Source organism: Mobula birostris, chromosome 23 (genome assembly GCF_030028105.1).
Source record: "Mobula birostris isolate sMobBir1 chromosome 23, sMobBir1.hap1, whole genome shotgun sequence".
NCBI classification, from domain to species: domain Eukaryota; kingdom Metazoa; phylum Chordata; class Chondrichthyes; order Myliobatiformes; family Myliobatidae; genus Mobula; species Mobula birostris.
In genome coordinates, this window is record NC_092392.1 from 58573601 (window position 1) to 58586220 (window position 12620).

Consider the following 12620-nt stretch of genomic DNA (forward strand, 5'->3'; position numbering starts at 1 on the left):
CAAGATCTCAGAAAAGCACAGCTCGATTGCCCTGACTGGTAACTGCCTTTCTCCTCTGACTAAGTTGGAAACATTCATGGTGGCTCCTAATTCTGATAAACACAAGACATTCTGCAAATGGCACAGCAATGCACACAAAATGCTGGAGGAACTCAGCGGGTCAGGTAGCATCTATGGACGTGAATGAACAGTCAACCTTTCAGGTGCCCCTTTCTCCCATGGTCCACTTTCCTCTCCTATTAGATTGCTTCCTCTCTAGCCCTTTACCTCTCCCACCTATCTGGCTTCACCTATCTTGTCCTCCTCCCCCCAACCCCCCCCCCCCATGTTTTATTTTGGTGTCTTTCCCCTTCCTTTCCAGGCCTGAAGAAGGGTCTCAGCCCAAACCATCAACTGTTTGTTCATTTCCGTAGATGCTGCCTGACCTGCTGAGTTCATCCAGCATTTTGTGTCTGTTGCTCCTAATTCCAATGCCGTCCATTTGAAATTTATCCACTATTGCAGCAACTATCTGCAAAATGTTTCCCAAGGGAAACTCTGGAAGCCTGAGCTTTTAGTCATTTCAACCATTCTGAACTTTAAATGACCCTGGGAAGAAATGTTCAGTCTTGTCTCAAGTTCATTGGCAAATTTCCCAATCCATGACAAAGTGTACTGGAGATATTAAAATCTATTCCGTTCTATAAATGGAATGATTCAGATAAATTTACTCTGGCAAGCAGGTTGTTTTACTTACCTGTATGAGGTCTAAAAGTAGGTACTTTGGAAACAAGTTCACACGCACATCCAGTTGTCCTGGTGGATTCAATTCTAAACCAAATAAAGTGGCCACGGAGTGTATTTCAGCATGTTCGTGGTCTTCTGCTGCTGCAGCCCCTCCACTTCAAGGACATGTAGTGCATTCAGAGGTACTCTCTTGTTGTAACGCGTGGTTATTTGAGTTACTGTCGTCTTCCAGTCAGCTTGAACCAGTCTGGCCATTCTCCCAGTAACAAGGTGTTTATGCCCGCTGAACTGCTGCTCATTGGATGACACTTGTTTCTCGTACCGTTCTCTGTAAACCCGAGACTGTTGTGTGCGACAATCCCAGGAGATCAGCAGTTTCTGAGGTACCCCGTGTGACATCACCAATCATTCCACAGTCAAAGTCACTGAGCTGACATTTATTCCCCAGTGTGATGTTTGCTCTGAAGAACGGAACCCACCTCGCCAGCGTGCTTTACGTCACGACCAAATGATTGACTGGCCAGATGCTTGCATTCGCGGGCAGATGCACAGGTATACCTAACGAAGCGGCCATTGAGTGTGTATGAAAGCTTCTCAATATTGTGCTTTACCCGTCAAAAAAGGGATGATGTAAATTATGTCTTTATGACTACAATCAAAATAAAGTGTTTCATCAGTCTATAACCATAACACATTAAAATATAGCCATTCCTCAATTTAAAAAAGGAACGTATTTCTGGAAAACATTTTATAAATTAAGGAATGTGGGTAAAAATAGAAATGGGCATTCAGGTACAGTGCTGGTGTGGACAGAGGGTTCTTCAGTTGTCTCTAGCCAAGAATGCTACAATATATGAGGATTTGTCCTATCTCTTTGCAAGTTCCTATGAGGCCATATAGAACATCTCCAACACCTCGGGTGGCACAAGGTCTGATATGATTTCCACCCATCCTAACCTGTCCCCGTCCTCTCCTCCCAAGTCCTGGGGCTCTTCTGGTAACATGGAATATCTAGTAACTGGCATGTTCTGCACATGACTGAGAGTGCGTCACAAATCTCATTTCAGAGAAAGAATATTCTGTTCTTCACTGGTTTGATTTTTGGACTCTTTGATTACAAATGCTGAAATGTTAATATTCCAATAGCAACAGGCAGCTCACCACTAAGGTGAGACTGGGTGTGAAGTCTGACGAAATACTGCAACTGAGAAATGATTCGGGGTTATTTGATGCTGTTTCTAAGCTGTAGTAAAAGGGGTCTTAGTGACATAGAACATTACAGCACAGTTCAGGCCCTTCGGCCCTTTTAACCTACCCTAACCCTTCCCTTCCACATAGCCCTCCATTTTTACTTCCTCCAAGCGCTCATCTAATCTAATACTCTCTTAAATGTCCCTGTTTTTCTGCTGCTTCCACTATCCTCAGCAGCGAGTTCCACGCACCTACTATCTCTGTGTGAAAAAAAACTTACCCCTGACATCCCTTGTATACTTCCCTCGAATCACCCAGTACTGTATTAGCCTGGGGAGAAAGTCTGTGGCTGTCTCATCAATCTATGCCTCTTATCATCTTGTGCACCTGTATCAATTCACACCTCATCCTCCTTCACTCTGAAGAGGAAAGCTTAGCAGGCTCAAGCTGTCCTCATAAAACATTCGCACCATCGGATCCGTCAACACAGTCCGAGGATTATGCTGGGCGGATAGCCCGCAAGTGTCGCCATGTTCCCGGCGCCAACATCACATGCCCGCAGCTAACCCTAACCCTAACCTTGACCTGTATGCCTTTGGGACGTGACGGAAAGCCAGACGATCACGGAGAGGGTAAAAGCTCCGGTGGGAATTGAACCCCACTCAGTGGGTCACTGGTTGCCCCCACCGCTGTGATTTGATAATAATTGACTGATGATTCTGGTGCATTGGCACACAATGAATGCCATTGTGCCACTCGCAGTGTGATGAGGCAAACCGTTAACGAACTGAAACAATGCGATGGGGCAGACCATTAGCGAACTGAGACAATGCCCCCGCTGCCTGCTCTGTTTCAGAGGAGACTAATCAGCTCAGGAATGTATGAGGGGTCGCGGTGGCGAGTTGAATCCTGCATGGTGGCGAGTTTAGCCCTGACGAAGGGTCTCGGCCCGAAACGTCGACTGTACCTCTTCCTGGCCCGCTGCGTTCACCAGCAATTTGTATGTGTGTTGCTGGAATCCGGCATTGCCTCATTATCTTGCTGATGACGTGCGGAGACAGACGGAAGACGCAGGAGGGAGGTAAATTGGGGAGCCAGTTAGAGAGCGCTGCCCGGAGCGGGGTGTAACGCGTCATAATATGAATCCAGAGAACAAGAACCCCAACTGAATACTGAGCAGCAAATCCTTCGTGAATATGATCAGAGTTTCATGTTTCAGGTCGCTCTTTAACTTGCTGAGTATTTTCAGCATATTCTGCATTGAATCCATTTCTCTTTTTAGTCTGCCTCTACCGCACTGTACGGTGTCTTCGAGAACTTTCAGAATAAACTTTAAATAAATCGCTCGCTAAAATAACAACACCCCAGCATTTTGAATGGCACATTGGAAATAGTTTTGTGTGAATGACTTCTGATGCAAAGTGAACCTTTCAGGTCCCGGTCGGCCTTCTGTCGGCGCCTGGCCGCCCCAGCGCCACAGGCTGCCCATAACAGGAGATTCACTCCCCATGCCCTGCTGCTCGGGTGCTCATGGTGCTGCCCCAAGACATTTGGGATTGGGTGAAAACCGTTCTGCCATTCAGGGCAAGGGTGGAAGTACAAATGTGAGGGACTGGCTGCACTCCGTGTGGTGGTGTTGGTAGCGGAGAGGCGGGGGCGGGGGCGGGGGCGGGATGATTATTCACCCCTATTACTTCGGGTTGCAGAGACTCAAAAAACTGTGAAGGTAAGACGATCTGTAAAGTTGATAATAAACAAATAAGAGCAGAAATGCTGGAAGCGCCTGAGAAGAGAGCAACAGAGTTGATGTTTCAGGTCGATGATATTCCATTAGAATTCACACACTGACTTGTACGGCTGGTGACGTTCCGTGGTGAAGCCCTCGCAGGCTGGACTGTGAACTACACGTACAGTACTAAAGATTCACTGGCTATTGTTGGTTGTTTTAGCAAACGACGCTAAGTTCCGGTGTACATGTGATAAAGAAATGAATCTGAACACAGGTACAATTGATGCACAGTTTGTGGTTTGCAACTGAACTCGTTCAGCATGAACTGACAGTCTTGCTATTTGCTCTGCTGTCCTGAGTGCAGGATACACCTGGGAGAAGTACAGCCATCTTACTGAGAACAGACGGCAGGTTTGTGTTCCATGGAACTATTGCCCCTCAACCAGGGGGCAAACCAGCATGGCCTTCCGCACGAATTTGGCCGGAGAACAGCTTGTTCCACTCCTCTGATATCTTCAAGCTGTAAAGCCGGAAGTCGGAGCTTCCAGTGGAAGTGCAGGTTACGGGAGTTTGCTACTTGTGTTAAAATGGAATCTGTAACTTTGGCACCCGACACTGGGTTTGCAAGCTGGAGTTGAAACCGCCTCTACACAGAAGAGATGGTCCACGCAAAGTCCTGTGCAAGGGACATCCTCTGTATCGCAGGACGTTGAGCACGTTTGCATGTAGATTTCCTCATGGTGAAAACCAACAAACTTCTACTAGTATGCTTCTCGAACGGAGCAATGAAAGTGGTCCAGAGCTCTGAAAAGGATTGCCGAGACATGTTGAAAACCAAACTGTTGGCAGGACACAGAAACATCTGTGAAGGGCAAACGCAGATGGGTGACACACAGCTGGCAAGGCTGCACTTAATGATTTCAGGCTCCACGTTGCTGGGCTCTTCCAGAGTAAGGTGTCAGTGTGATGTCCTTGCCACTGCTGGATCTTTGTGATAAGGAGCTGTCATACCCATGGCCATGCTCCGATTAGCCTTGCATTAGTTTTATCAAGATGGCGCCCAGCTGCAGCCTCCATTCAGATCGTGCCTCAGACAGGTGTTTCTTTTTAAGTTTGTAGGGATGGTTTTTGGGACAGAGAGGGGAGTAGAGGTCAGGTTGGGGTTCAGGGACAGTGATGTGGGGAAGTCCGAGGTCAAATTAGTGTTTAGGGACAGAGATGTGGAGGGGTTAGAGGTCAGGCCTCTGTACCGTGCTCTGGTTTCAGCTTTCAAAGTCCAGCGAAGGGCATCCACAGTCCAGGCATCTGCTCTGCCTTGAAGGCCACCGAACACCGTTCCATGTGAGCAGGAGGCACGGAGACACACGAGGACCAGTCAGTCAGCACACCCGGAGTTCGAGCCAGGAGCTTAGGGTCCCGCTATCGGCTAGTCCAGGGGTCGATACTGAAGATTGGATCCGATAGGTCAATCGGTAGTCTTGAACCTGAAGCCTGATGGCTGAACCCTGCAGAATGGAAGTAGGAACCTGTTCTGGAGTTGAAGGCTGTCCATGTGTGTGGGTGGGTGGGCGGTGTGATGGAGGAATGGGGCTTGTTTTGCTGCTGTTTTGCTGCTTGTTGTGCTCTGTGTTGTTCTGCTGAGCCTTGTGGGCATGCTATGTTGATGCCAGAATGTGTGACGACACTTGTGGCCTGCCCAGTATGTTGCTAGGTTGTGTTGGCTATTTTAGCAAATGCCGCATTTCACTAAGTTTCGTCGTACCTGTGATAAGTAAATCTATATCTGAATCTGAATCTGAACACAGGTAATAGATGGTTTAGTTGATGCACAGTCTATGGTTTGCAACAAAACTCGCTCGGCATGGACTGACACTCTTGCCTTTTTTTCCCACTGTCTTGACCGCAGGATACACCTGCCATTGTCTTACCTTGTGCAAATCTCACCTCAATGCCACAATCTAAATTATGTTCTGTGTCAATGCCAACTGGTTACTGCGAGAATGAAATCAAACGACAGTACATCTTAATCAATAGTGTCTCATTGTTCTGGCTAAGTTACACTTCCAGATGATCTGAAATGAAAAGAGGTGAAGGTAAGGTGGAAAGGAGAATTACAGGTGCATGCTTGCACTATCGACATCTTCTGCATCACAAAGCGATGTGTGTTGGGGAGGAGGTAAAAGAAGAAAAGGAAGATGAGGTGGTTTCAGTTCTGTTGCAGGCCACTTCCTCACCACTGGCAATGACCAGCGTGGTCTTCTGCGTGAATTTGGGACATGCAGGTGAAGCTTCCCCAAGTCTGGTTAATTAGTTCTTATTGTACCTGGTGTGCCATCTTGTCTGTATGGAAAGATGGAATTCTGCTGGTGTGTCTCATAAACTGGAAAGATATGAATATCATGGCTGAATAGGTGGCAGCGGATGGAAGCCGAGGGATGTTGCAGCAGTGTTACATATGTGAGGACACTGGTGCGTTTATGAATGTTGGCTTGAGTCCTGTTAGGTAGACTTTATTGGTAGATGAACGATGGGATCTGAGGGATTAAAGTCAGGAGAATTAACATCTGGAAATACTTTGTGCAACACATTTAGAGCAAGAAATTGCCCTTGACTCCTTGCAAAAGTCATTATTTTGTCAACACCAGTTCTCTGTTACCTTGTCCATATTTATTTATTCAGCCTCAGAATGCAAGGACGTCCCTTTAGCACAGAGATGAGGAGGAATTTCTTTAGCCAGAGGGTGGTGAATTTGTGGAATTCATTGACACTGACAGCTGTGGAGGCCAAATCATTGGGTATATTCAAAGCAGAGATTGTATTGTTCCATTTAGTAAAGGTGTCATAGATTACAAGGAGAAGGCAAAATAACGGATTTCAGAGGGATAATAGATCAGAAATGATGGAATGGTGGAACAGACTAGATGGGCTGAATTCTGCTCTCATCTTATAGTCTAATTGTTTTATGATGTAATTGTTGAGTAATCTTTACTCTGACTGTTGTTAGAAATCATTTGTACTTGCCACTCAGTTTTCTTGAAAACAGGAAATTCTGGAAACTCAGCAGGTCAGGCAGCATCAGTGGGGAAGGAAGTTATTGTTTCTGAACAATGGTCTTTTTTTTGAGAATGAGGAAAAGTTAGGAAACAGGAATACTTTAATTTGTATTAAAGAGGGTTACCTTACATTCCCAAAGTAGGAAAACGAGGGAGATTTGGTAGAGGTATACAATATTATGAAAGGTATATACAAGATAAATGCAAGCAGGCTTTTTCCACTGAGGTTGGGTGAAAAGCTAGGTCATTTGTTAAGGGTGAAAAGTGAAATATTTAAGGGGAACCTAATGGGGAATTTCTTCAGTCAGAGGGCGGTGAGAGTGTGGAACAAGTTGTCAGCAGAAATGGTGGATGCCAGTTTGATAGCAACCTTTCAGAGAAGTTTTAACTAGTGCATGGACATCCATGATCCAGGTCAGGTAGACAGGACTAGGCAGAATAATAAATAGCATGGACTAGATGGGCCAAAGGGCATGTTTCTGTGATCTGAAATGAAAAAGGGTAAAGGTAAGATGGAAAGGAGAATTACATGTGCATGCTTGCACCATCGACATCTTCTGTATCTTTGATCTTTGACTCTCTGACTGTACAAGTGCTGTGGATTGAATACCCACTATACATTACTCCTTAGTGGAGTTAAGTGGCAAAATAATGAAAGGGGGCAGGTGGGTGTGTCAGAAAGAATGAGGTTGCAGGACAAGGAATAAAAGGAATATTATCAGTGATGAGATTGCAATGTTGGAAGCCAACATGGACACAATGAACTGAATAGCCTAAGTAATAACATTGCAATAAATAGCAAGAAAGTTTATAAAACTATGAGAGTCAAAGATAGGGTCTTTTTCTCCAGGGTAGATGTATCAAGTACTTGAGAACACTTAAGGTGGGGAGGGGGGCTTAAAAAGAGTTGCACAGAGCAAATCTTTTTACGAAGAGAGGGTGGGTGCCTGAAATGGGCTTCTCGGGTTAGAGATGGAAGCAGATATGATAGAGGCATTTAAAGGGCTTTTAGATACACACATGAATATGCAGGGAATGAAGGGTTGTGGATTGCACACAGGAAGAAGAGATTTAGTTTAATTTGGCATCGCGTTCAGTACAGACATCGTGGGCTGAAGGACCTGTTTCTGATCTGTACCCTTGTGAATGTGACAGTGGAAGATGGCAGCAAAGGAACCTCCAGTTGCGTGAGAGTGGTATGTAGCACCAGTGTGGTCATCAATGTTCTAGAGTATGAAGTGAAGGAAGGAGCGTGACCGAACTGTTGACATCATGCTTACGGTATGTCTCCATCAGATGAGAATGAGCAAGGGCATTATATGTGGCTTGTATCCTTGCATGTATCACCAATTGGTGGCTGAAAACATTGTGTAAACCATGTTGTTTTTCTAATGAACATTACATAAAATTTCTTTGTCTATTTTGTGAGCTGGTAAGTTGTGCTGGTATCACCCTGGAGTTTTCAGAAGTCACTATACAACTTATATATATATATATTTCTTGTTTATTGCAGGGTGGTACTGGGGAGCTCTTAATGCAAATGAAGCAAATGAGAAGTTAAAGGAAGCTGCTGAAGGAACATTTCTGGTGAGGGATAGCTCACATCGTGATTATTTTCTCACCATCTCTGTAAAAACTGTCTGGGGACCAACCAACCTGAGAATTGAGTACCAAGATGGCAAATTCAGACTGGACTCAGTGATTCTTGCAAAACCAAAACTGCAGCAGTTTGACAGTGTGGTCCACTTGGTGGAGTACTATGTGATCTTATGTCAGATGATACAGAATGCCCAGCATCTGGCACCACAGAACAGAATTGTCCAGCTGCAGCTGACCAAACCGCTGTATAACAAGACTCCCACTCTGCAACACTTCTGCCGAATTAATATCCATAAAGCAACCAAAAGGATTCATGAACTTCCTTTACCAAGCAAACTGAAGGAGTACTTGTTGGAATACAAGTATCAGGTTTAATTTTTTAATATTTAATGGAAAAGGAAGTCTAGGAGAGAACTTATGTTCAAAGTGCCTTTCCCATCAGGAACTTTGCCTAAGTCTCCTCTGTTTGTGCTGTAAGTCTGTTGGAGTCATCTACTGTATCCAGGGCTCCTGGAGCTGCCTTCTCTACATCAGTGAGATGCGACACAGATAGAGGGACCACTTTGTTGAGCACCTTTGCTCCATCTACAACAAAATGTAAATTTTCCCACTGGCTACCCATTTCAATTCTACTTCCTAGTCCCATTCTGACATGTCAGTCCACGGCCTCCTCCACTGCCACAGTGAGACCACTCTCAGGTTGGAGGAGCAACACCTCATAGTTCATTTGGGTTGTCTCCAACCTGACTGCATGAATAATGGATTTCTCTAACTATGGGTAATTTCTCCCTTCTCCTCCTTCTCTCTTTTACCATTCCCCATTCTGGCTCCCCCCTTCCTTCTTCTCTTCTCCTCGCCTGCCCATCATCTCCCTTTGATGGCTTTCCTCCTTCCCATGGTTCACTCTCCTCTCCTTTCCTCTTCAGCCCTCACCTCTTCCACTTATCAACTCTCAGCTTCTCACTTCATCCCCCCCCTCACCCACTCACCTTCCCTGCTCCCCTGGTCTCACCTATCCTGCTCCCCTGCTCTCACCTATCCTGCTCCCCTGCTCTCACCTATCCTGCTCCCCTGGTCTCACCTTCCCTGCTCCCCTGCTCTCACCTATCCTGCTCCCCTAGTCTCACCTTCCCTGCTCCCCTGGTCTCACCTTCCCTGCTCCCCTGATCTCACTTATCCTGCTCCCCTGCTCTCACCTATCCTGCTCCCCTGGTCTCACCTTCCCTGCTCCCCTGGTCTCACCTTCCCTGCTCCCCTGGTCTCACCTATCCTGCTCCCCTGGTCTCACCTTCCCTGCTCCCCTGCTCCCCTGCTCTCAACTATCCTGCTCCCCTGGTCTCACCTATCCTGCTCCCCTGGTCTCACCTTCCCTGCTCCCCTGGTCTCACCTATCCTGCTCCCCTGGTCTCACCTTCCCTGCTCCCCTGCTCCCCTGCTCTCAACTATCCTGCTCCCCTGGTCTCACCTATCCTGCTCCCCTGGTCTCACCTTCCCTGCTCCCCTGTTCTCACCTATCCTGCTCCCTTGGTCTCACCTATCCTGCTCCCCTGGTCTCACCTATCCTGCTCCCCTGGTCTCACCTATCCTGCTCCCCTGGTCTCACCTTCCCTGCTCCCCTGGTCTCACCTATCCTGCTCCCCTGGTCTCACCTATCCTGCTCCCCTGGTCTCACCTTCCCTGCTCCCCTGGTCTCACCTATCTTGCTCCCCTGGTCTCACCTTCCCTGCTCCCCTGGTCTCACCTTCCCTGCTCCCCTGGTCTCACCTTCCCTGCTCCCCTGGTCTCACCTATCCTGCTCCCCTGGTCTCACCTTCCCTGCTCCCCTGGTCTCACCTATCCTGCTCCCCTGGTCTCACCTATCCTCTCACCCACCTTCACATTCTGGCTTTTTCTTCTTTCCTCTTAAGTCCTGATGAAGGACCTTGGTCCAAAATATTGACTCTCCATGGATGCTGCCTGACCTGCTGTGTACTTCTAGTGTTTTGTGTGTGTTTCCTATTTGTCTGTTTGTTTTTGTAGAGTATTGTCTGATCTTGCTACCGCTTAAGTCTCTTTACCCAGTTGTTCTGGTCGTTCTTTTACTGGAATGGGATACTCAGGAATTGCAGCAGCAAAACTGATCCACTGGGAATGTGATTCCTAAACTGATCCGACCTGAAGAAACCTAAACGAGCAATTACTTGTTACCCTTTGAGTAGACGTTCCCTTTGGGTTGTATTGTTTGGGATATTTCTACTGAATAAAATAACTAAAAAATCAACAGTTATGTTTTTCAATCTTGTGGCTTAATGACACCCTAAACTGATACTCATTGCTCCTGTTACTTATGTACCAGTTTACATGTTTGTTATGTGGACGTCTGTTTGCCTTTGCCTTACTGTTGGGGCGGGGGTGGGGGGAGATGATTTTGCTATTTGGTCAAAGAGTGTTTGTCTCAAGCAACTTTTTAACTCCCTCATCCACGAGCTTGTCTTCATCATAATGACAAATGACATCGGGAAGAGAAGGAAAGAAATTCTGTAGTGTGACTTCAGAGAACTCGGAAGAAGGCTGAAAAGCAGGACCTCCAGGGTGGTTATCTTCGGTTTGCTTTCAGTTCCTTGTGCTGGTGAGGACAGGAACAGGGAGATAGGGGATCTGAATGTGTGGCTGAGGAGCTGGTGTGGGAGGCAGGGATTTAGATTCTTGGACCACTAGGATCTGTTTTGGGGTAAGGATGAATTGTACAGAAGGGACGGGTTGCATCTTAACAGACGGGGGACCAGCGTTCTGGCAGGCAGGTTTGCCACTGGTACACGGGTGTGTTTAAACTAAGTAGTTGGGGGGGGGGGAGGAGGAGACGAACTGGAAATATAACGATGGAGTGAAAGGGAAAGAGAGAATAAGAAAAGTTAAGAAAGACAACAGAATTAACGGGGCAGAAAGCTCAGGAAGGGATCAGAGAGTATGGCCAAGTGCAATAGGAATCAATGTGAAAGGTGAGGGGAGTAAAAGTATTACTTTAAATAGATTAAAAGTATTATATATGAATGCACGGAGTATAAGAAATAAAGTGGATGGGCTTGAGCTCAGTTGGCAAGTATGATGTTGTGGGAATAACAGAGACATGGCTGCAAGAGGACCAGGGCTGGGAAATTAATATTCAGGGATATACATCCTATCGAAAGGACAGACAGGTTGGCAGAGGGGGTGGGGTGGCTCTGTTGGTGAGGAATGAAATTCAGTCCCTTGCGAGGGGGACATAGAATCAGGAGATGTAGAGTCAGTATGGATAGAACTGAGAAACTGTAAGGGCAAAAAGACCCTAATGGGAGTTATCTACAGGCCCCAAACAGTAGCCTGGATATAAGGTGCAAGTTGAATCAAGAGTTAAAATCGGCATGTTGCAAAGGTAATGCTACGGTTGTTATGGGGGACTTCAACATGCAGGTAGACTGGAGGAATCAGGTTGGTACTGAACCCCAAGAAAGGGAGTTTGTGGAGACCCTCCGAGATGGATTCTTAGAGCAGCTTGTACTGGAGCCTACCAGAGAGAATGCAATTCTAGATTTAGTGTTGTGCAATGAACCGGATTCGATCAGGGAACTCGAGGTAAAGGAGCCATTAGGAGGTAGTGACCATAATATGATAAGTTTTCATCTACAATTTAAGAGGGAGAAGGGAAAATTGGAAGTGTCAGTATTACAGTTGAACAAAGGGGACTATGGAGCCATGAGGGAGCAGCTGGCCAAAGTTGACTGGAAAGATACCCTAGCAGGGATGACAGTGGAACAACAATGGCAGGTATTTCTGGGAATAATACAGAAGGTGCAGGATCAGTTCATTCCAAAGAGGAAGAAAGATTCTAAGGGGAGTAAAGGGTGACCGTGGCTGACAAGGGAAGTCAAGGACAGTATAAAAATGAAAGAGAAGAAGTATAACTTAGCAAAGATGAGTGGGAAGCCAGAGGATTGGGAAACTTTTAAAGAGCAACAGAGGATAACTAAAAAGGCAATACGGGGAGAAGAGATATGATACGAAGGCAAGCTAGCCAAGAATATAAAAGAGGGTAGTAAAAGCTTCTTTAGGTATGTGAAGAGGAAAAAATTAGTTAAGACCAAAGTTGGGCCCTTGAAGACAGAAACGGGTGAATTTATTATGGGGAACAAGGAAATGGCAGACGAGTTGAACAGGTACTTTGGATCTGTCTTCACCAGGGAAGACACAAACAATCTCCCAGATGTAATAGTAGCCGGAGGACTTAGGGTAACGGAGGAACTTAAGGAGATTCACCTTAGGCAGAAAATGGTGTCTGAAGGCTGATAAATCCCCAGGGCCTGATG

At 46.3% G+C, this 12620-nt stretch overlaps 1 protein-coding gene across 1 annotated transcript in view; it reads left to right on the forward strand.

The window, feature by feature from the left end:
- Positions 1–10558, forward strand: part of socs2 (suppressor of cytokine signaling 2) — a 19905-nt gene extending 9347 nt beyond the window's left edge. Inside the window, exon 3 of the mRNA XM_072241699.1 lies at positions 8213–10558. Within this exon, the coding sequence (XP_072097800.1) occupies positions 8213–8673 (461 nt within the window). The 3' untranslated portion in view covers positions 8674–10558. The remainder of the gene's footprint in view (positions 1–8212) is intronic.
- Positions 10559–12620: the final 2062 nt, after the last annotated feature.